Raw genomic sequence first — 24825 nt, forward strand, 5'->3', positions numbered from 1 at the left:
CATCACAACTGTCCTCTGTGTGACAGCAACAACAACACATCAGAAGTGTGTTGACCTCTCTACTGGTTATTAGTGAAGCTTTATAATGATGAGAGCTCATGTAACTAACTTAAGTACAGTAGTTAAGCCTTCGAGCCTAACTAGGCCGTGGTTAAAAGGAGAGGCGCGCCACATGGACGTGGTTGGCGCACAGCATAGTAGTTAAGCTGTGGATTGGCTGTGGACCACCATTGGAGCACCATTGGAGCACCATTGGACCACCATTGGAACACCATTGGACCACCATTGGAACACCATTGGAACACCATTGGACCACCATTGGACCACCATTGGACCACCATTGGACCACCATTGGAGCACCATTGGACCACCATTGGAACACCATTGGAGCACCATTGGAACACCATTGGAGCACCATTGGAGCACCATTGGAGCACCATTGGACCACCATTGGAGCACCATTGGAACACCATTGGAGCACCATTGGAACACCATTGGAGCACCATTGGACCACCATTGGAACACCATTGGAGCACCATTGGAGCACCATTGGAGCACCATTGGAACACCATTGGAGCACCATTGGAACACCATTGGAGCACCATTGGAGCACCATTGGAACACCATTGGAACACCATTGGAACACCATTGGAGCACCATTGGAGCACCATTGGAGCACCATTGGACCACCATTGGAGCACCATTGGAACACCATTGGAGCACCATTGGAGCACCATTGGAGCACCATTGGAACACCATTGGAGCACCATTGGAACACCATTGGAGCACCATTGGAGCACCATTGGACCACCATTGGAGCACCATTGGAACACCATTGGAACACCATTGGAGCACCATTGGAACACCATTGGACCACCATTGGAGCACCATTGGAACACCATTGGAGCACCATTGGAGCACCATTGGACCACCATTGGAGCACCATTGGAACACCATTGGAGCACCATTGGAACACCATTGGAACACCATTGGAACACCATTGGAACACCATTGGAGCATTCACCCTGTCTGTGAATAAATGTCTCGTTAAACCATCCTCAGTTGCCCTTGACTCTCTTTCCCCGGGAAACAAACTTCGTTACTCCCCGCATCCCCTAGATGCCAAAAGGGGAACGTAACAATGGTCAAATGCAGATATTACAAACAGACTAATGTCTTCATTCAAAGCTACGGTTGCTGAATGTTTGTCCATCGTTCTCTCAGCTCCTGCTCTCTAACACAACAAGAACAGAATTAACTAAATACTCAACTTCAGTGTATTCGTGTGATTAATCTTAAGGTTTGTAACGTTACCGGACTTAAAGTGATATTTCAGGTTCACTACCTTAGTCCACACAGAACCGTATAGATCCATCCTTCTTGACCACATTGTCTACACCAGGCACTGTTGGACTCTTCTATTACCTCCATCTCCAGCAGAGCCGCCAGTTCCCTCTGAACCACTTTGCTTTTGTGTTCAGGTAACCTGGAGCCCGGGGAGTCTGGATTTGGTGCTCTATGAGGTTTGTGCGTCCTGGCCGGAGGGAGAACACGTCAGCAATGTCTGTTCTCTGGGTCCCGGAGAGATGGGCTTCACAAAGGAGCGAGGTGGGATTGGTGGATCGGTCAGAACGCACAACCTCGTAGTCGACATCTCCCACTTGCCGTGTGACCACGAAGGGCCCTTGCCACTTGGCGAGGAGTTAGGAGCTAGAACAAGGAAGCAATACAAGTACCTCTTCTCCTGTTGAATTCTGTTGTACAGCCGTTGTTGACGTTCCTGGACCTGGAGCAAATTCTCACGTGACATCCGACCCAGTGTGTGGAGTTGGAGTTAGTGGATCTCACTGTTCCCGGGGTTCGGACCTTCTGCCCAGTTTTCTTTAATCAGGTCGAGCGCCTCCCGTGGAGGCCTGGGGAACTGACTCCATAGAAGACGTCCTCAAGCTTCATGAGGCCCTGAAACTGAAGGTCACCTCTGAAACTCTGATTCTTTACAATCAAACCATCTGCTGACAGAAACGTGCAAAGAGTTCATGTGATGATCCGACAATCAGGAAAAATGTTCAAAAGTAAAATGAATAAAGTACTAGACATTGTGATATATATATATATTTATTTATCTAACCATTGATGATGGGAAGAGTGATATTAATCGGAGCGAGGGGGATCTGGCTTCACACCCTTTGTGGTTCAGCTCCTCCTCCTCCTCCTCCTCCTCCTACACTAGCTGCTGCGGTTGTGTTTGATTTTCTGTTGCAGGTGCTGACTGGAGGGTCGTCAGCTGAATGAGACTCACCTGAGCTGTAAACGTATGTAAGTATTACCACACACACACACACACACACACACACACACACACACACACACCTACATTCTTGCAGCAGGTTGAACCTGTTGAACGTTTCACTGTAAAAACTTTGGCAGTTAAAACACCTGATCATCTTCCTGACAGCTGATTGGTTCAGCTATACAGGTGTCTACCTGCTACCCAATCACAGCTCTTGTTGGCTCCATATGAGTTAACCCTTTAACACACACACACACACACACACACACACACACACACACACACAGACACACAGTTTTTATGAGTGCAGGTAGATCATAAACAGGACGTTCAACATGGGAAGCAGAAAACTTCAACATTTACCGGCACACAGACAACAGAACAGACAGACAGGTACACAGGTACACAGGTACACAGTCAGACAGGTAAACAGGTACACAGGTACACAGTCAGACAGGTAAACAGGTACACAGGTACACAGTCAGACAGGTAAACAGGTACGCAGGTACACAGGTACACAGTCAGACAGGTAAACAGGTACACAGGTACACAGTCAAACAGGTAAACAGAAATCAGGTGAAAAGACAGACAGACAGGTGAGGAGGGCAGAACGACAGGTGAACAGCAGGAATCTCAGGTGTTCGCCGTCACTGAGGAGCTCCAACAAAGTAAGAAGTGAAGTCAGAATTTTTCTTCTTCTGTGGTTCTTATTGTTGTTTCAGACGTATTATTATTCATGTTTTCAGTCTTTTTAAAGTATAATTTCTTCTTTGAGAAACGTTACACTTCTAACAGAAAGTAACTAAGTACTTTTACTCAAGTATCGCCACAGTAACCAGAAACCATTCAGGTGATGCAGAAGATCTGAGGAAAAGTATTTATTGATTTATTGACTGAACTTCTGAATATATATTCAAAGTGTTATTTGTTAAAAGTTAAATATATTATTAATCACTGTAACTTTTACATTAATAGTTTAATATATTATTAAGATTAATAATATATTGAACTAAGTATCTAATGCCAGCTCTCTAACAAACCTAGTAAAGCCTAACAAGTAGTTTAGTTATTAATAAACCTAAAGACTCAGTAAATCTACGCTGGAAGTTTATTTTGAAAAGACACTGGAAGTTTATTTTGAAAAGACACTGTATGCATGTAACAACTGGAAACTGCACGTGTGAATCAGGAAACAGCCTCCGGTTCTTTAAGTGAAGTCAAAGCTTCACGTGTTAAAGCTGCATCCTCTGATTGTATAGAAGTCTATGAGAAAATGACTTATTACCTCAGTAAACATTGTATTGTTCTTTAGTTCAGATGTTCTTTAGTTTAGATGTTCTTTAATTTAAATGTTCTTTAGTAGATAAGGATAAGGATGTTTATTGTCATCGTAAAAACATACAACGAAATTAAGTTGACGACTCAGTCAGTACAGCAGCAAGACAAGACATTAAATAAATATATACAAGATACTCTCAAGGCACTCTCGGTTTAAGTAGGTGTTCTTTAGTTTAGTAGATGTTCTTTAGTTTAGTAGATGTTCTTTAGTTTAGTAGATGTTCTTGAGTTTGGTAGATGTTCTTTAGTTTGGTAGATGTTCTTTAGTTTAGTAGATGTTCATTAGTTTAGTAGATGTTCTTTAGTTTAGTAGATGTTCTTTAGTTTAGTAGATGTTCTTTAGTTTAGTAGATGGTCTTTAGTTTAGTAGATGTTATTTAGTTTAGTAGATGTTATTTAGTTTAGTAGATGTTCATTAGTTTAGTAGATGTTCTTTAGTTTAGTAGATGTTCTTTAGTTTAGTAGATGGTATTTAGTTTAGTAGATGTTCTTTAGTTTAGTAGATGTTCTTTAGTTTAGTAGATGTTCTTTAGTTTAGTAGATGTTCTTTAGTTTAGTAGATGGTATTTAGTTTAGTAGATGTTATTTAGTTTAGTAAATGTTCTTTAGTTTAGTAGATGTTCATTAGTTTAGTAGATGTTCTTTAGTTTAGTAGATGTTATTTAGTTTAGTAGATGTTATTTAGTTTAGTAGATGTTCAGTAGTTTAGTAGATGGTCTTTAGTTTAGTAGATGTTCAGTAGTTTAGTAGATGGTCTTTAGTTTAGTAGATGTTCTTTAGTTTAGTAGATGTTCTTTAGTTTAGTAGATGTTCAGTAGTTTAGTAGATGTTCAGTAGTTTAGTAGATGTTATTTAGTTTAGTAGATGTTCTTTAGTTTAGTAGATGGTCTTTAGTTTAGTAGATGTTATTTAGTTTAGTAGATGTTCTTTAGTTTAGTAGATGTTCTTTAGTTTGGTAGATGTTCTTTAGTTTGGTAGATGGTCTTTAGTTTAGTAGATGTTATTTAGTTTAGTAGATGTTATTTAGTTTAGTAGATGTTCTTTAGTTTAGTAGATGTTCTTTAGTTTAGTAGATGTTCTTTAGTTTGGTAGATGGTCTTTAGTTTAGTAGATGTTATTTAGTTTAGTAGATGTTATTTAGTTTAGTAGATGTTCTTTAGTTTGGTAGATGGTCTTTAGTTTAGTAGATGTTCTTTAGTTTAGTAGATGTTCTTTAGTTTAGTAGATGTTCTTTAGTTTAGTAGATGTTATTTAGTTCAGTAGATGTTCTTTAGTTTAGTAGATTGTATTTAGTTTAGTAGATGTTATTTAGTTTAGTAGATGTTATTTAGTTTAGTAGATGTTCATTAGTTTAGTAGATGTTCTTTAGTTTAGTAGATGTTCTTTAGTTTAGTAGATGTTCTTTAGTTTAGTAGATGTTTTTTAGTTTAGTAGATGTTCTTTAGTTCAGTAGATGTTATTTAGTTCAGTAGATGTTCTTTAGTTTAGTAGATGTTCATTAGTTTTGTAGATGGTCTTTAGTTTAGTAGATGGTCTTTAGTTTAGTAGATGTTATTTAGTTCAGTAGATGTTCTTTAGTTTAGTAGATGTTCATTAGTTTAGTAGATGTTCTTTAGTTTAGTAGATGGTCTTTAGTTTAGTAGATGTTATTTAGTTTAGTAGATGTTTTTTAGTTTAGTAGATGTTATTTAGTTTAGTAGATGTTCTTTAGTTTAGTAGATGTTCATTAGTTTAGTAGACGTTCTTTAGTTTAGTAGATGTTATTTAGTTTAGTAGATGTTCTTTAGTTTAGTAGATGTTCTTTAGTTTAGTAGATGTTCTTTAGTTTAGTAGATGTTCAGTAGTTTAGTAGATGTTCATTAGTTTAGTAGATGTTCATTAGTTTAGTAGATGTTCTTTAGTTTAGTAGATGTTCTTTAGTTTAGTAGATGTTCATTAGTTTAGTAGATGTTTTTTAGTTTAGTAGATGTTATTTAGTTCAGTAGATCTTCTTTAGTTTAGTAGATGTTCTTTAGTTTAGTAGATGTTATTTAGTTTAGTAGATGTTCTTTAGTTTAGTAGATGTTCTTTAGTTTAGTAGATGTTCAGTAGTTTAGTAGATGTTCATTAGTTTAGTAGATGTTTTTTAGTTTAGTAGATGTTCTTTAGTTTAGTAGATGTTCTTTAGTTTAGTAGATGTTCTTTAGTTTAGTAGATGTTCATTAGTTTAGTAGATGTTCTTTAGTTTAGTAGATGTTCTTTAGTTTAGTAGATGTTCAGTAGTTTAGTAGATGTTCTTTAGTTTAGTAGATGTTCTTTAGTTTAGTAGATGTTCAGTAGTTTAGTAGATGTTCTTTAGTTTAGTAGATGTTCAGTAGTTTAGTAGATGTTCTTTAGTTTAGTAGATGTTCTTTAGTTTAGTAGATGTTATTTAGTTTAGTAGATGTTCTTTAGTTTAGTAGATGTTATTTAGTTTAGTAGATGTTCTTTAGTTTAGTAGATGTTCTTTAGTTTAGTAGATGTTCAGTAGTTTAGTAGATGTTCTTTAGTTTAGTAGATGTTCTTTAGTTTAGTAGATGTTCAGTAGTTTAGTAGATGTTCTTTAGTTTAGTAGATGTTCATTAGTTTAGTAGATGTTCTTTAGTTTAGTAGATGTTCTTTAGTTTAGTAGATGGTCTTTAGTTTAGTAGATGTTCAGTAGTTTAGTAGATGGTCTTTAGTTTAGTAGATGTTCTTTAGTTTAGTAGATGTTCAGTAGTTTAGTAGATGTTCATTAGTTTAGTAGATGTTTTTTAGTTTAGTAGATGTTCTTTAGTTTAGTAGATGTTCATTAGTTTAGTAGATGTTATTTAGTTTAGTAGATGTTCTTTAGTTTAGTAGATGTTCTTTAGTTTAGTAGATGTTCTTTAGTTTAGTAGATGTTAAGTAGTTTAGTAGATGTTCTTTAGTTTAGTAGATGTTCAGTAGTTTAGTAGATGTTTTTTAGTTTAGTAGATGTTCTTTAGTTTAGTAGATGTTATTTAGTTTAGTAGATGTTATTTAGTTTAGTAGATGTTCTTTAGTTTAGTAGATGTTCAGTAGTTTAGTAGATGTTCATTAGTTTAGTAGATGTTCATTAGTTTAGTAGATGTTCTTTAGTTTAGTAGATGTTCTTTAGTTTAGTAGATGTTCATTAGTTTAGTAGATGTTTTTTAGTTTAGTAGATGTTATTTAGTTCAGTAGATGTTCTTTAGTTTAGTAGATGTTCTTTAGTTTAGTAGATGTTATTTAGTTTAGTAGATGTTCTTTAGTTTAGTAGATGTTCTTTAGTTTAGTAGATGTTCATTAGTTTAGTAGATGTTCATTAGTTTAGTAGATGTTCTTTAGTTTAGTAGATGTTCAGTAGTTTAGTAGATGTTCTTTAGTTTAGTAGATGTTCATTAGTTTAGTAGATGTTCTTTAGTTTAGTAGATGTTCTTTAGTTTAGTAGATGGTCTTTAGTTTAGTAGATGTTCAGTAGTTTAGTAGATGGTCTTTAGTTTAGTAGATGTTCTTTAGTTTAGTAGATGTTCAGTAGTTTAGTAGATGTTCATTAGTTTAGTAGATGTTTTTTAGTTTAGTAGATGTTCTTTAGTTTAGTAGATGTTCATTAGTTTAGTAGATGTTATTTAGTTTAGTAGATGTTCTTTAGTTTAGTAGATGTTCTTTAGTTTAGTAGATGTTCTTTAGTTTAGTAGATGTTCTTTAGTTTAGTAGATGTTCTTTAGTTTAGTAGATGTTCAGTAGTTTAGTAGATGTTTTTTAGTTTAGTAGATGTTCTTTAGTTTAGTAGATGTTATTTAGTTTAGTAGATGTTATTTAGTTTAGTAGATGTTCTTTAGTTTAGTAGATGTTCAGTAGTTTAGTAGATGTTCATTAGTTTAGTAGATGTTCATTAGTTTAGTAGATGTTCTTTAGTTTAGTAGATGTTCTTTAGTTTAGTAGATGTTCATTAGTTTAGTAGATGTTTTTTAGTTTAGTAGATGTTATTTAGTTCAGTAGATGTTCTTTAGTTTAGTAGATGTTCTTTAGTTTAGTAGATGTTATTTAGTTTAGTAGATGTTCTTTAGTTTAGTAGATGTTCTTTAGTTTAGTAGATGTTCATTAGTTTAGTAGATGTTCATTAGTTTAGTAGATGTTTTTTAGTTTAGTAGATGTTCTTTAGTTTAGTAGATGTTCTTTAGTTTAGTAGATGTTCATTAGTTTAGTAGATGTTCTTTAGTTTAGTAGATGTTCTTTAGTTTAGTAGATGTTCAGTAGTTTAGTAGATGTTCTTTAGTTTAGTAGATGTTCTTTAGTTTAGTAGATGTTATTTAGTTTAGTAGATGTTCTTTAGTTTAGTAGATGTTCTTTAGTTTAGTAGATGTTCAGTAGTTTAGTAGATGTTCTTTAGTTTAGTAGATGTTCTTTAGTTTAGTAGATGTTCAGTAGTTTAGTCGATGTTCTTTAGTTTAGTAGATGTTCAGTAGTTTAGTAGATGTTCTTTAGTTTAGTAGATGTTCTTTAGTTTAGTAGATGTTCATTAGTTTAGTAGATGTTATTTAGTTTAGTAGATGTTCTTTAGTTTAGTAGATGTTCTTTAGTTTAGTAGATGTTAAGTAGTTTAGTAGATGTTCTTTAGTTTAGTAGATGTTCAGTAGTTTAGTAGATGTTTTTTAGTTTAGTAGATGTTCTTTAGTTTAGTAGATGTTATTTAGTTTAGTAGATGTTATTTAGTTTAGTAGATGTTCATTAGTTTAGTAGATGTTTTTTAGTTTATTAGATGTTATTTAGTTCAGTAGATGTTCTTTAGTTTAGTAGATGTTTTTTAGTTTAGTAGATGTTCTTTAGTTTAGATGTTCTTTAGTTTAGTAGATGTTCTTTAGTTTAGTAGATGTTCTTTAGTTTAGTAGATGTTATTTAGTTCAGTAGATGTTCTTTAGTTTAGTAGATGGTCTTTAGTTTAGTAGATGTTATTTAGTTCAGTAGATGTTATTTAGTTCAGTAGATGTTCTTTAGTTTAGTAGATGGTCTTTAGTTTAGTAGATGTTATTTAGTTCAGTAGATGTTCTGTAGTTTAGTAGATGTTCTTTAGTTTAGTAGATGTTCTTTAGTTTAGTAGATGTTCTTTAGTTTAGTAGATGTTCATTAGTTTAGTAGATGTTCTTTAGTTTAGTAGATGTTATTTAGTTTAGTAGATGTTCTTTAGTTTAGATGTTATTTAGTTTAGTAGATGTTATTTAGTTTAGTAGATGGTCTTTAGTTTAGATGTTCTTTAGTTTAGACGTTCATTAGTTTAGCCCTTGTGTTGTCCTGGGGTCATATTTGACCCCATTAGACGTTTGACATCATTTTTTTTGTTTAATATTGAATGACTTTTTCTAGTTTAATCGGGACAACTGAGTAAACATAAACTCAACATGTTGATATGTAAAGTGATATGCAAAGCCTTTAAAACACCCACAAAATATCTCTTTCCAATTGTAGGTCAATCGGTGAGATTTTATGGTGATCTGCATATTAAAATGTTTGAGAGTCTCCAGACAGAAGCAGAGTCACTTGCTGAGAGCTGGTGTTGCTCTCCTTGATAAATCTGTATTTTGACTCTTTGAACATGTCCTTGATCGCTCTCCATATGTTATGCAACCTTAGCTGTCTGAGTCTAGCTGTAAACCATGTTTGTTGTTGTTATAACTCACCCTGGTGCATGATGGGACACAGCTGTCTTCTCCTTAGACTAAGATGATTCCTGATTGGTCAGTGCCTCTTGTCTCTTCTCCTACAGATGACTCCTCCTCCACTTCCTGTCCCGAAGCCTCGAGCTCGTTACATGAGGGAGAGTCTTGGCTCCGCCTCCTCTTCGGACAGGTCAGCTCACCTTTTTACCTACACACACACACACACACACACACACACACACACACACATACACACACACACACACACACACACGCGCATACACACACACACACACACACATACACACACACACACACACACACACACACACGCGCATACACACATACACACACACACACACACACATACACACAAAGTGGATAGTTGGATTCAAACACAAAGTTTGTTTTTCAGAGATGTGAATGGTGAAACTCTACAACCAGTTTTCTCAAATGGGGTTCACCTGAGCACAGGTACTCTCACACACACACACACACACACACACACACACACACACACACACACACACACAGTGGTGTTTTTTAATGACCTTTAAGGACATTACATTGACTTACATTAATTTCCTGGAGACTTACCATAACCGCTACCAGCCTAATCCTAAACCTTTGTCGCCGTTATAGGAAGCTAAGTCCCAACAATGTGACTGTAATCAGATTCATGTCCATATAAGACATGACATGTGTTATACAACCTCTCTAATGGAAGCTTACTGACGGGTCAGCTGACTGATTCTCATCAACTGCTGCCAACAGTCAGATTTCAGTTAAAACAGGAAGTCGAGTCAGTTTGAAAGTAAGATGTGAAACAAGTTGAATTAACAGTTAAACAATAAATCAGATTGAATTCTGAATATTAGAAGTCAAATGAAGCGCTGTGAGTCAAACGGCTGATCTGAGGTCTGACGTGTTGCAGCAGGTTGAACCGGTTTGTTCCTTTTGTTGAACTCGTGATCGTCTGAAACCAGTTTGTCTTCTGCCTGCTGAAGAATCTCAGCTGAAGGTCACATGACAGAAAACTCTTCATTCAAGTGGTTTTTATTAGAAACATGTTCAAGTGAAGTCACTGAACCTCCAGGTTCTTCACTCGTTTTAATGAAAATAAGACTTCTAGGAAAATAGGCTTGATAATATGATAATATAGCGGTTGACTCTAAAGATGTATGTGTATGTGTGTGTGTGTATATATATATATATATATATACATATATATGTGTGTGTGTGTGTGTGTATATATATGTATATATATATATATATATATATCTGCGGTTTAAAGGAATTTGACCTGACGGGAGGTGCACAACATTTAACAATTAACAACAATCAACACAGTGCAAAGTAGAAACATATTACATTTACAGAAAAACATATAAAATAAAGTAAATATAAAATAAAGTGAAATATAAGATAATAAAGTGCACAAACGAATAGATAACAGGACTATAAACAAATGAGATGTAAGTAGCACCAAATGGGGATTAATCCGCCGCTGAAAATAGTCCCTAACAAAGTCACTCTTCCTCCTATATTATAGTATATATATATATATATATATATATATATATATATATATATATATATATAATATAGTCTTCAGTAGGAACCAATGGGCCACAGACAGGAAGTGAAACAATCAAAAGATTTGATGATTATATATAATTATATATATTATATATTATATATATAATATATATAATTATATATATAATATATATATAATTATATATATTATATATTATATATATAAAAACATAAGAAAGCACCAGATGTAATCTTTAACATGAACTCAATTTGATTTTTATTGTGAAAGTCTGACTGGCAGTATTTTATTCATTAAGAGAGAATAATCTGTGTATCTGTAGTTTTTTAATCAGTTTAATCAGCATCTAGTGGATGATAGAGGAACTGCAGCTGATGATCAGCTGATGTGTGATGATGATGTCACCTGTCCTCTTCCTCAGGTGAAGGTGCTCCTCCTCTTCCTCCTCTCGGTGGGTCGGACCGCGGAGCCGTCTTCCCGTCATTGGCCGGCGTTACTGATGTCATCAGCACCAGCATCCCGTCATTGGCTGGATTTGCTGCCTCCATTGGAGGACACGCCCCCACCCCGCCCTCACCCCCCCCCTCCGTAGACAGCATGGCTGACAGCATTGCCGCCCACATACCTAGCTTAGCAGGAACTGCTAGCGCTGTGGCTAACCCTGCTGCTGCCTCCACCACTGGACCTGTACCTGCTGCTAGCACTGTTAGCTTTGATAGCATCATTAGCTCATTAGCTAAAATACCTGGTTTAGCGGGAATTGCTAGCATAGTTGCTAATTCTGCTGTCAGCTCCACGACCGATACACCTGATGCCCCCTCACTGCCGAGGGGCGGAGCCGCTCACACAGGTACAGCCGTCGACCAATCAAACAGAGGCATTGTTGCATTCTAGCACCTCGCCAAAATAAAAGTCCTCTGCTACTTTCATGTTTTATTAGGGGGGCCAAATGCTGGTGTTTTAAATATTGACGCATCCTCTGCTCTCATTGGCTGAACGGCTCAATCTCTCTCCTGATTGGCTGAGCCACATGCTCTCTGTTTGTGTCCAGATGTTGGAGCGTTGTCACAGCTGGTGATGTCATCTTTAGACCCGAATGCAGGAGTCACATTACCTCCACTAGAGGGCGCTGCTGAGCCAGCGGAGGACGGTACTGACGCAGTGAAACCTGGTTCTCGTGAGTCCTCCTGCTCTTCCCCCTCCTGACTCTTCTTTGTCTGTTCTGTTTTTCAGTTTGTAAACAGTCTCCTCACACCATCAAAGAAGAAACCCCGTACGTCACCGTGTTAGCTTCCTGGGCGAGCCAAGACGAAGCGGACACCGACTCATCCAATGAGGAGGAGGAAAAGGGAGGTAGCCACGCCCCCTATGGAGCCGATGGACTGAAGGAAGGAGACCCGTCTTCAAATACCAAAGAGTACGTATACCACAGTAACTACTAGTATTACTACGACGCTGCTCTTAACTCTTCCTCAATGTTTGTGCTCTGCAGACTCCCGTCCAGTCCTTCAGGTCCTCTGGTCCCCACGAGGCCGGCACCGCCCCCTCCTCATCCTGCTAGCCAATCAGGAAAGCCTCTGAAACAGAAGACTCCAAGGTACACAAACACAACATCTCATTCAAAGTCCAGATTTAAACTAGAACACATTTAGATTAGGACACATTTAAACTAGGACACACTTAGACTGGAACGCATTTAGACTAGGACACATTTAAACTAGGACACATTTAGACGAGGACACACTTAAACGAGGACACACTTAGACGAGGACACACTTAGACTAGGACACACTTAGACTAGGACACATTTAAACTAGGACACATTTAGACTGGAACGCATTTAGACGAGGACACATTTAGACTAGGACACACTTAAATGAGGACACACTTAAACGAGGACACACTTAGACGAGGACACACTTAGACTAGGACACATTTAAACTAGGACACATTTAGACTGGAACGCATTTAGACGAGGACACATTTAGACTAGGACACATTTAAACGAGGACACACTTAAACGAGGACACACTTAAACGAGGACACACTTAGACGAGGACACACTTAGACTAGGACACATTTAAACTAGGACACATTTAGACTGGAACGCATTTAAACGAGGACACACTTAGACGAGGACACACTTAGACTAGGACACATTTAAACTAGGACACATTTAGACTGGAACGCATTTAGACGAGGACACATTTAGACTAGGACACATTTAAACGAGGACACACTTAAACGAGGACACACTTAAACGAGGACACACTTAGACGAGGACACACTTAAACTACAACATATCAAACACCCCGAAGTTTCCCAGAATGCATTTCACATGCACCAGGTGGAGCTGGATGTTAGGAGATTTGGTTTTTATTGATGTTAGTGTACATGTTCGAGGTAGTGAAACGATTTTTAGTTCAACTATACAAGTTACATTTCCCAGAATGCAAAGTGTGACTTTAGGCTGTTTGTCCTGCAGAGGGGCCACGATTCGAGTGTCCAGGAAGAAGGGGGGCAGCGGGAGTTCAGCTCATCAGAGCGCCGTGGTCCGAACCAGCTGGCTGGATGTCTGGAAGGGCTTCAGGTACCTTCATCATCCTCATCATCATCCTCATCATCATCATCATTATTACCATTGTCATCATGAAGTGAGCTCCTGGTAGAACTGATCTCTCCTCACAGACTCTGGTTTATAGAACCATGAGGTTGAAACTAACCAAAAGTGTGTTAGTTAAGGATGAACCAGATGCATCATGGGTAATGTGTTGATGAAGGATGAACCAGATGCATCATGGGTAATTTACATGTAAAACAGAAGGAGACCCAGAATTGATCCCTGAGGAACACCTGATGATGACGATGATGATGATGATAAACAGATATTTTCTCTCTTTCTCTAACAGACACAATGTTTTATGGGCGACGTTGGACGGACAGCTGATGTCTCTGTGGAAGAAACGAACAGTATGTTGTTGTCTCTACCTGTTGTCTGTGTGCCTGTCTGCCTGTCTCTCATGCCTGTCTCTCTCTCTGTGGACCAGGACCGGTTCAGTGAGGTCCTCTTTCACGTCTCCAGCATCACCAATGTGAAGAAACAGGACAAAGGCCGATTCTCTGTTTACTTCAAGAAGAAGCATTATGACTTCATGGCTCATAATGAGGGTAAGAGACCTGAACTGTAGTGGACCAGGTCTGGGTCTGTGGTCTGTGGTACCGGTCTCTGCTGGACTGGACAGGTGTGTTCAGAGAGACACGGCTGATGAAGTTGTGAAGTCTTCTTCATGTTTTTTCCAGATGTTCAAGTAGGTTGGGTCACGTCTCTGCTGGCGACTCGAGGCCAGCCAAGCCCCTCCCCCCCGGACCTCCACGGACCAATCACCATCAGGGATCCTCGGAGCCGAGCCTACGCCGCCGTCTGGGGGCACGATCTCTGGATGTACCCCAACAAGGAGGGCTTCACGCTGGGCATCGCCTCGTTCTCCGTCCCCCTGAACGTGGCCACGGTGAAACCTACCGGAAAACACTCGTTTACCCTCATCACTCCATACAAGAGCTTCAAGTGTGTACCTGTCTGTCTGACTACCTGTCTGTCTGTCTGACTATCTGTCTGTCTGACTACCTGTCTGTCTGTCTGTCTGACTACCTGTCTGTCTGTCTGACTACCTGTCTGTCTGTCTGACTACCTGAAGTGGCCATGGTGAAACCTACGGGGAGACACTTGTTTACCCTCATCACTCCATACAAGAGCTTCGAGTCTGTCTGTCTGTCTGACCACCTTCCTGTCTGTCTGACTACCTGTCTGTCTGACTACCTGTCTGTCATAATAGGTCTTAGCATTCTTCCTCATTGTTTCTTCTCCCTCTTTGTCCCGCCCTCTGTCTCTCCGTGGTCCCGCCCCCTCCCTTAGCCTGTCTGTTGATTCGTCGAAGGAGCTGTCCACGTGGTTGGACAGCCTGTCCTCCGTCATTGTTAGCGCTCTGTCCAGCAGCCAGGTGGCGCTGCGTCTCTGGGAAAACCCCGACAACAAAGTGTGCGGCGACTGCGGCTCGGCCAATCCTGAGTGGGCGTCGGTCAACCTGCTGCTGGTCATCTGTCATACCTGTGCAGGTACGATGACATCACACACCTGTATCTACCACACAGCAGCTGGAGGTCGGATGTTATGAGCAGATATTATGCAGCGAGGTCGGATAACAAAGGAAATCTATTGTCTGTAAACATGTTTAAAATCAGCCTTCTGCTAGTTAATTAGCAACATTTCCTTATTATGTATTAGAATAGAAAATATACTAGAAAACATAATCCAGACATCAGGTTTCCATTGAAACATATTTATGGGGTTGTGTTTGTTATGATGGTCAAGATAAAAAGAGATTTACATGTTTACGACTTCAAACAAGTTTATTTCAGTTTTGGTTTGAATGCAGAATGCAAACAGAGTCTGTTCTTAGGTCAGCATCGAGCTCTGGGAAGCAACCTGTCGAAGGTCCGCAGTCTGAAGATGGACAACAAGGTCTGGACTGAACCACTCATACAGGTGAGAGGGGGGACTGAACCACTCACACAGGTGAGAGGGGGGACTGAACCACTCATACAGGTGAGAGGGGGGACTGAACCACTCACACAGGTGAGAGGGGGGACTGAACCACTCATACAGGTGAGAGGGGGGACTGAACCACTCATACAGGTGAGAGGGGGGACTGAACCACTCACACAGGTGAGAGGGGGACTGAACCACTCATACAGGTGAGAGGGGGGACTGAACCACTCACACAGGTGAGAGGGGGGACTGAACCACTCATACAGGTGAGAGGGGGACTGAACCACTCACACAGGTGAGAGGGGGACTGAACCACTCATACAGGTGAGAGGGGGGACTGAACCACTCACACAGGTGAGAGGGGGGACTGAACCACTCATACAGGTGAGAGGGGGGACTGAACCACTCACACAGGTGAGAGGGGGGACTGAACCACTCATACAGGTGAGAGGGGGACTGAACCACTCATACAGGTGAGAGGGGGGACTGAACCACTCACACAGGTGAGAGGGGGACTGAACCACTCATACAGGTGAGAGGGGGGACTGAACCACTCACACAGGTGAGAGGGGGGACTGAACCACTCATACAGGTGAGAGGGGGGACTGAACCACTCACACAGGTGAGACGGGGGACTGAACCACTCACACAGGTGAGAGGGGGGACTGAACCACTCATACAGGTGAGAGGGGGGACTGAACCACTCACACAGGTGAGAGGGGGGACTAAACCACTCACACAGGTGAGAGGGGGGACTGAACCACTCACACAGGTGAGAGGGGGGACTGAACCACTCACACAGGTGAGACGGGGGACTAAACCACTCACACAGGTGAGAGGGGGGACTGAACCACTCACACAGGTGAGAGGGGGGACTGAACCACTCACACAGGTGAGACGGGGGACTAAACCACTCACACAGGTGAGAGGGGGGACTGAACCACTCACACAGGTGAGAGGGGGGACTGAACCACTCACACAGGTGAGACGGGGGACTGAACCACTCACACAGGTGAGAGGGGGGACTGAACCGCTCTCACTTGGCCTTTAACACCTTTCTCTCCCAGCTGTTTGTTACCTATGGTAACCGGCTGGCCAATCAGGTGTGGGCTCCAGCGGTGCCGGCGGCGGAGCAGCTGAGTCCGGGGTCGTCTGACGTAGAGAGGTCTAAGTTCATCCAGGATAAATACAGCAGAGGCTGCTACAGACGAGTCCACGCTCTGACCTCCTCCCCCCCTCTGATGGATCAGGTCTGACTCAGTCCAGAACACAAATACATACAGCATGTGATGTAAAGACCAGTGGTGGCCGTCAGGGCGTCAAAGCCTTCTCTGCTGGCCTAAACACAATCACAAAGTTAGAGCTATTTTATAATTTAATAATGTTTCTTAAATACACTACATGTATCATAATTTATATAAATATTGTTCCCATTATCTTATGTTCTCATTGCACAGCTACTGTGCTCCTCAGCTGCTCTGCTTCAGTGCAGCTTGTTTTAAGTAGAGCTTTGATCCAATCAGAGTTCACCTCTGTGTCTCTAGGTAGAAGAGAGGCCCCAGGCCTGCAGACTCACCATGAATCCATGTGCAGGTTAAGTGAATGGGGACGATGTTGTTGATCGTCATAGTGTTCAACCAATCAGATCTTTAGTTTGACATTCTGTGATGCACCAGATCGGCCTGCAGGCCTACAGCTACGTCAGCATTACTGCAGCTCTGAGATTCAGCGTGTGCTGTGATTGGTCAGTGGGCGAGCACGTGACTGTCGTGAAATGAAATTTACAGCAGAGGCTTAGTCGAGTAGTAAGAGTTCATATAGAAAGATATGAATGAAATTATGATATTTTTTGCATTTTGCTTGGTGTAGATTATTATTTTTTTACCTAGCTTTGTTTTTTAACACTCAATGGCTGAAGGAGGAGAAACAGATTAGTGAGTTGGGATTTAACCGTGGGATTAAACTCTTTGTCAACAAAGAAAGGAGGATGTGATCAGCATTTGGTAAGTCAACTGGTCTGTTTTTTTACATCTAATATCTGAATGGCCCTTGAGTGTGGAGCAGAATGCGTGTTGCTGCTGTTGTTTTCCCGTTAAGCTAGTTAGCCTAGCCTCCCGGAACACTTGCGGAGCCTCAGTTGTTGTTGTTCGGGTTCAGAGGTCACACAGACCGTTGTCTCCTACTGAGCGCAGGAAACATTATCTTTCCTACAATTTAAGCTTCTGTATTTTCCAAATGCACTAGTATTATTCAAACGTGTCGTTCGGTTTGTAAGCCTCGTACCGAACGGTTTAATATGAATACGTAACGTTATGTAGTTACAGCCCAAGAAACGAATAATAACCGGAGCTGTGGCGCCATCATGTGGTTATAAGGTGGTATTTCAGCAGTGACACTGGTAAAGAGTAAACACACAGTACATGATCTCATCATATGCATTAAATGTCACCTGTCCAGGTTCGTGATGATGTGTGTGTCTGTGTGTGTGTGTGTGTGTTTCAGAGGCTGCGTCAGGTGGTTTGTGGAGACGACGTGGAAGAAACGATGTCTCTGATCTGCTCAGGAGCAAAGGTCTGATTACACTCTGTTCATATATGACCCAGAATCATCAGTAATGATTCGCACTCACACACACACACACACACACACACACACACACACACACACACACACACACACACGTCTTTCATGTCCTGTATCTGAGTGAGGTTACCTGTGTGCAGGTGTGTCAGTCAGACCCTCAGATCCCCTCCCCCATCCTGCTGGCTGAGAGGGCCGGTCAGGGTCTGCAGACCGAGCTGCTCCGCCTCAACGAGTACACAGGTACAACACACACACACACACACACACACACACACACACATACACAATCACACACACACACACGTTAGTATGTCAGTATGAATAGTACATTAGTATTTTACTATGATTAGTATGTCAGTATGAATAGAATGTTAGTACTTTAGTGTGATAAACTCACCTGGACGTGATTCTTTATTCAAATCTTTTCTTCTTGTCATTAGACGTCCCATCTTACCTGCCTCAGAGGCCTGACTCCGCCCCCTCAGGTAGGATAAATACACAACAATAATAATACCAATGTAAAAATGACTGCTAATGTGAACAATGATGACCAACAGATTGCTGTACTCTTTAAACTGTTTTTGTGTGTGTGTGTGTGTGTGTGTGTGTGTGTGCGCACAGTTGAGGAAGAGGAGGAGCTTCACGGTAAACTGGAGGAAGATCGTTTTCTCTTCTCGCTAGAAAACGACTCTGCAGCGTGTGACGTTCTTGACTTGAGAGAAGTTCTATCTGTGTTCCTCAAAGACGGGTAAATAATACAAGCGATACTAATACTTAGAGTACTACTAATACCACTAGTACTACCAATACTGCTAATACTACTTAGTATACCTCATTTACCACTGTGTGTTTTCAGACCGGCTCATCAGTTTGAGATGGTGACTCTGAGCGATCAGCTGATCTGTGCTGCTGACAACGAAGAGGCGCTGCTGAGTCACCTGTCTCACATCCTGAAGGTACACCTGAGTTTGTCCAAGTCCAAGTCCCAATGTCCCCCTAAGACCACAAGACCTGAACCCTCAGAGACTTTACTGACATCACCTGGTTCACATCTCACATATCAGGGTAACCTGAGTTCTAGTTATCAGGGTAACCTGAGTTCTAGTTATTAGTGTAACCTGAGTTCTAGTTATCAGGGTAACCTGAGTTCTAGTCATTAGTGTAACCTGAGTTCTAGTTATTAATATAACCTGAGTTCTAGTTATTAGTGTAACCTGAGTTCTAGTCATTAGTGTAACCTGAGTTCTAGTTATCAGTGTAACCTGAGTTCTAGTTATTAGTGTAACCTGAGTTCTAGTCATTAGTGTAACCTGAGTTCTAGTTATCAGTGTAACCTGAGTTCTAGTCATTAGGGTAACCTGAGTTCTAGTTATTAGTGTAACCTGAGTTCTAGTTATTAATATAACCTGAGTTCTAGTTATTAGTGTAACCTGAGTTCTAGTCATTAGTGTAACCTGAGTTCTAGTTATCAGGGTAACCTGAGTTCTAGTTATTAGTGTAACCTGAGTTCTAGTTATCAGGGTAACCTGAGTTCTAGTTATTAGTGTAACCTGAGTTCTAGTTATCAGGGTAACCTGAGTTCTAGTTATTAGTGTAACCTGAGTTCTAGTTATCAGTGTAACCTGAGTTCTAGTTATCAGTGTAACCTGAGTTCTAGTTATTAGTGTAACCTGTGTTCTAGTTATTAGTGTAACCTGAGTTCTAGTTATTAGTGTAACCTGAGTTCTAGTTATTAGTGTAACCTGTGTTCTAGTTATTAGTGTAACCTGAGTTCTAGTTATTAGTGTAACCTGAGTTCTAGTTATCAGTGTAACCTGAGTTCTAGTTATCAGTGTAACCTGAGTTCTAGTTATCAGTGTAACCTGAGTTCTAGTTATCAGTGTAACCTGAGTTCTAGTCATTAGGGTAACCTGAGTTCTAGTTATTAGTGTAACCTGTGTTCTAGTTATTAGTGTAACCTGAGTTTTTGTTTTCAGGTGATTCTCCCAGGGGGGGTGTCTTATGCTGAGGTGGGCGGAGCTTCTGCAGTCAGTAAAGTGCGTGTAGTTAATGTGGGCGGAGCCTCGAGTCATTATGATGCCTGGTTGTTGCTGTTGGAGGATGGAGTCAGTCTTCATCCCGTCCACAGACACACACAGAAGGCTGTGAGGATGGATCTAGACATGCTCAGTCATCATGGTAAGTCTTTTTATTTCCTTCGAGCTCCACCTGCTGCAACATGTTGAAGTTACTGATTAACTCAATGCAATTTTTGTATTATTAATTTTTGTAATGGCAATTATAGATAAATAATCTATAACCTCGGGTTAAGGTTAGATAGTGTGTTTTGTGAGTATCAGTGTAGTATGAGTATAATTAACCTCCTTACAGCAAAACATAAGTTGAATGTTAAAATATCAGAAAACATCATGTTGTATGTTTGATTTATGAATAAAACATGTTTTAAAAGTTATTGTTGGAACGGTAACTGTATTGTTAAGTACCAATGATGGTGCTATGTACTCGAATCAAAGTATTTAAATGTGAGTACTTGTACTTGGTCTGAAAACGATGGTATCCTTAAATCTGACGCTAAAACTCTTTTTCAGGAATGGATCCAACTGAAATCACTATGGTGACGGCAGACAGGTGTGCAACCACCGTGATTCTTGCTTTAGTTACTAATATTTCCCGGCTTCTGATTGGCCGAGGTCACCAGGTGTACGTGACATCACAGGATGCCTCTTTGTTCTCGTCAGGAGTTTGTCGCTACGGTTTGAGGAGCAGGTCAGCTGTCGGTCCTGGTTCAGCCACCTGCAGAGAGCTCTGACCAATCAGAAGGAAGCTCCGGCGCGTCCTCCGGCAGCCAATCAGAGCTCAGCTCGTCAGTATCTGTACCCGGTGATGGACGTGGCCTCGAGGGGCTCGGTGCCGCCGGCCGTCGAGCGCTGCATCTCCCACATCACGACCTTCGGTGAGTTTATATTTACACGTTTAGAGATAAAAAAAAACTACAAATCTGCAAAGAATTATGGGACATTGTGTCTTTCTCTCAGGTCTGAAGGTTGACGGCGTGTACCGCCGCTGTGGCCTCGCATCCAAAGTCACCCGATTGGTGGAGGCTCTGATGACATCACCTAACTCCGCCCCTCTGGAGAGTGACGAGCAGGGTGTTCTAGATGCTGGCTCCGCCCTCAAACAATATGTCCGCCAGCAGGAGAGTTTGATCCCCGACAGAGACAGACAGCAGTGGACCCACGCTGCAAGTTAGTACTCTGTATATGTACTACTACTTGTACCGTAAAGTATGTGTAGTAAACATAGCTCAGATTTATGTCAGGCTGAATAAATCACAGTAACTGTACAGTACAGTAGTACTTACAGCAGTATTTGTGAAGGTGTCGTGGTAAATCAGAAGCAGTAATGGAATTACCTGGGGTTATACCACAATACTACTAATGTAGTAACGGTAATAATGCTACACTACTGCTACTGTAGTAACAGTAGTTACAGTAGTAACGCTACAGTAGCTACAGTAGTAACGTTACAGTAGTTACAGTAGTAACGCTACAGTAGCTACAGTAGTAACGTTACAGTAACTACAGTAGTAACGCTACAGTAGCTACAGTAGTAACGTTACAGTAACTACAGTAGTAACGCTACAGTAACTACAGTAGTAACGCTACAGTAGCTACAGTAGTAACGTTACAGTAACTACAGTAGTAACGCTACAGTAGCTACAGTAGTAACGCTACAGTAGCTACAGTAGTAACGTTACAGTAACTACAGTAGTAACGCTACAGTAACTACAGTAGTAACGCTACAGTAGCTACAGTAGTAACGTTACAGTAACTACAGTAGTAATGCTACAGTAGCTACAGTAGTAACGCTACAGTAGCTACAGTAGTAACGTTACAGTAGCTACAGTAGTAACGCTACAGTAGTTACAGTAGTAACGCTACAGTAACTACAGTAGTAACGCTACAGTAACTACAGTAGTAACGCTACAGTAACTACAGTAGTAACGCTACAGTAGCTACAGTAGTAACGTTACAGTAGCAACAGTAGTAACGCTACAGTAACTACAGTAGTAACGCTACAGTAGCTACAGTAATAACGTTACAGTAGTTACAGTAGTAACGTTACAGTAGTTACAGTCGTAACGCTACAGTAGCTACAGTAGTAACGCTACAGTAGTTACAGTAGTAACGCTACAGTAACTACAGTAGTAACGCTACAGTAACTACAGTAGTAACGTTACAGTAGTTACAGTAGTAACGCTACAGTAGCTACAGTAGTAACGCTACAGTAGTTACAGTAGTAACGCTACAGTAACTACAGTAGTAACGCTACAGTAACTACAGTAGTAACGTTACAGTAGTTACAGTAGTAACGCTACAGTAACTACAGTAGTAACGCTACAGTAGCTACATTAGTAACGCTACAGTAGCTACAGTAGTAACGTTACAGTAGCTACAGTAGTAACGCTACAGTAACTACAGTAGTAACGCTACAGTCGCTACAGTAGTAACGTTACAGTAGTTACAGTACTAGCTACAGTAGTAACGTTACAGTAGCTACAGTAGTAACGCTACAGTAGTTACAGTAGTAACGCTACAGTAGTAACATTACAGTAGCTACAGTAGTAATGCTACAGTAGTTACAGTAGTAATGTTACAGTAGCTACAGTAGTAACGCTACAGTAGCTACAGTAGTAACGCTACAGTAGCTACAGTAGTAACGTTACAGTAACTACAGTAGTAACACTACAGTAGTTACAATAGTACTCACTGTACATTTCTCTCTCAGTGAATGCAGACGAACGCTCCAGGTTTTCAGCCTACCGACGGTTGCTACGGCAACTGCCCGACGACAACCGAGCAACACTGAACGCACTGTTTGGACACTTCTACATGTAACTAACACACACATACATACATACATACATATATATATATATATATATATATATAGTAGTGCTGGGCAACGATTACAATTTGTAATCTCATTGTTATGCGCAAAGTTCAATAATGAATTCTAAAGTAGTGTATTGCGCACTTTTATTTTAACGTACTGCTATATGAACAAAAGGTCAATAACATTTGGTTCAAACACTTTAAACACATCAGGTTTTTCACCGCTCGCTGCCGGTTCTTGTGTTACAAATGTCGCTTAATAATAAAAAAAACTGTAAAAACTGCGTTAACGCGTGATAAAATAATTGTCTGCGTTAATTAATTAATGTGTTAACGCGATAACGTGTTAACTTGCCCAGCACTAATATATCTGTGTGTGTGTGTGTATATATATATATATATGTACACACACTCACGCACGTAGTACTGGTCTTTGTCCAGCAGAGGGAGTCAGTATTCTGATATTAAATACTATTTGTGGTAATTTTGAAATTTAATTCAGTAGATTTTAGATGTACTATTATGTTTTTTCAGGCTGATGTAATTGTATAAAAATATTCGAAATGTATACCATTAAATAAGGGGATAACATTTATATACATTTCACATCTATATAAAATGTGCAGAATATTTTCATGTCTTCCTAAACACGAGTTCACTTCAGACTCTCCTCCTCCTCAGTGTCCAGGTGTTCTCTCAGGTAAACAGGATGTCGGCTCAGAACCTGGCTCTGGTTCTGGTCCCGACTCTGTTTCAGACTATGAACCAGGATTTGCTGAGACTCACCAGAGAGTTCATCGTCCACCACACGCTGCTGTTTCTGGTGAATATGTGTATATATATAAATATATATATATATTTTATTTTTCTCTGTGATTCTGTCACACATTGAATTAATTCATTAATTATGAATAAATCAACAACACTTGAGACGTTTGTTTCTCTGCAGACGCCTGAGAGAGAGGAGGAGGAGGAAGAACAGATCACTGTCTTCTGAAGAACAAGAAGAAGAAGATGAAGACTTGACAGCTGGTCTGAGATCAGATGTCAGATTAAAAACATTGTTTACTCTTTTAAATCTGTTGCTCTCGATCAAACATTGTAGTTTAAATGGTGAAATATTGACGCTCATTTGGTTCAGAAGTTGTTGATCATGTTAAATATCAAATGTTTTTGTTTCTCTTCGTCTTCATAGAAATGATTCAATAAGAATTCATATAGAAAGATCTTATTTCATTCTTTTATCGTTTATTATCTCCAGTTTTATCCCGTTAAAGTATACCTTCGTTTATTTTAAAAGCTAAACAGGAAGTAGTTCTCAGGCTCCTAAAGCAGGTTGCTGGTTTGATTCCCAGTGAACCGGACTGCCTCAGTGCCGTTGAACAGCTGATCTCTGTGATGTGTGTTTACTTCATAAAGACTGTGACATCAAGCTTCTGTTTGTTTGTTTTATTAAAACATTTTTCATTCACCAACATTTAAAATCATTAAATCAAACAAAGTGATCAGCAGACGATCAATAAAACACTTTCACATGTTATTGAATTATTATTATGATATTAAATCAGAAACGTCGTCAGATTTCATCCAATTTAATGATCAATAATCAACAGCTGACATTGTTTATGTTGTGATGACATCACTCATTAAAAGTGACATCATGAGGAAAATAACATTTTATCAAATGAGCCAAAGTTATTTTAGATCAAACAAACTTAATTAACATAAACATCTAAAAACTGAACATTTATTAATTCATTGATTCTTACGGATCATTAATTTCACTAGAAGCTCAAATCAATAACTTCATAATTCATCAAATATGAATTTATGTGAACAGTTTAAAATGAGGAAGCGGAACAGCAGAGGTCAAAGGTCAAAAACAATAAACTCATAAAGATGAAGTCATTAACACACACGGGTCCTCTGATGATCAATACAACTGATCACATGTTAACAGA

At 39.8% G+C, this 24825-nt stretch overlaps 1 protein-coding gene across 1 annotated transcript; it reads left to right on the top strand.

Moving 5' to 3' along the window:
• The first annotated feature begins 2586 nt into the window (after positions 1-2586).
• Positions 2587-24296, top strand: LOC306705384 (arf-GAP with Rho-GAP domain, ANK repeat and PH domain-containing protein 1). The gene is made up of 26 exons (XM_079172125.1): positions 2587-2958; positions 9390-9472; positions 9698-9756; positions 11262-11690; positions 11892-11990; positions 12074-12257; positions 12333-12437; positions 13326-13430; positions 13750-13810; positions 13888-14008; positions 14141-14405; positions 14754-14953; positions 15298-15383; positions 16454-16636; positions 17889-17957; positions 18110-18209; positions 18410-18454; positions 18591-18717; positions 18826-18925; positions 19946-20147; positions 20558-20597; positions 20708-20922; positions 21005-21214; positions 22758-22863; positions 23546-23687; positions 23814-24296. The coding sequence occupies exons 2-26, from the start codon at positions 9390-9392 to the stop codon at positions 23859-23861; spliced, it is 3384 nt and encodes a 1127-aa protein (XP_079028251.1). The 5' UTR covers positions 2587-2958; the 3' UTR covers positions 23862-24296.
• Positions 24297-24825: the final 529 nt, after the last annotated feature.

This window comes from Pholis gunnellus (assembly GCF_910591455.1).
Source record: "Pholis gunnellus genome assembly, chromosome: 13".
NCBI classification, from domain to species: Eukaryota; Metazoa; Chordata; class Actinopteri; order Perciformes; family Pholidae; genus Pholis; species Pholis gunnellus.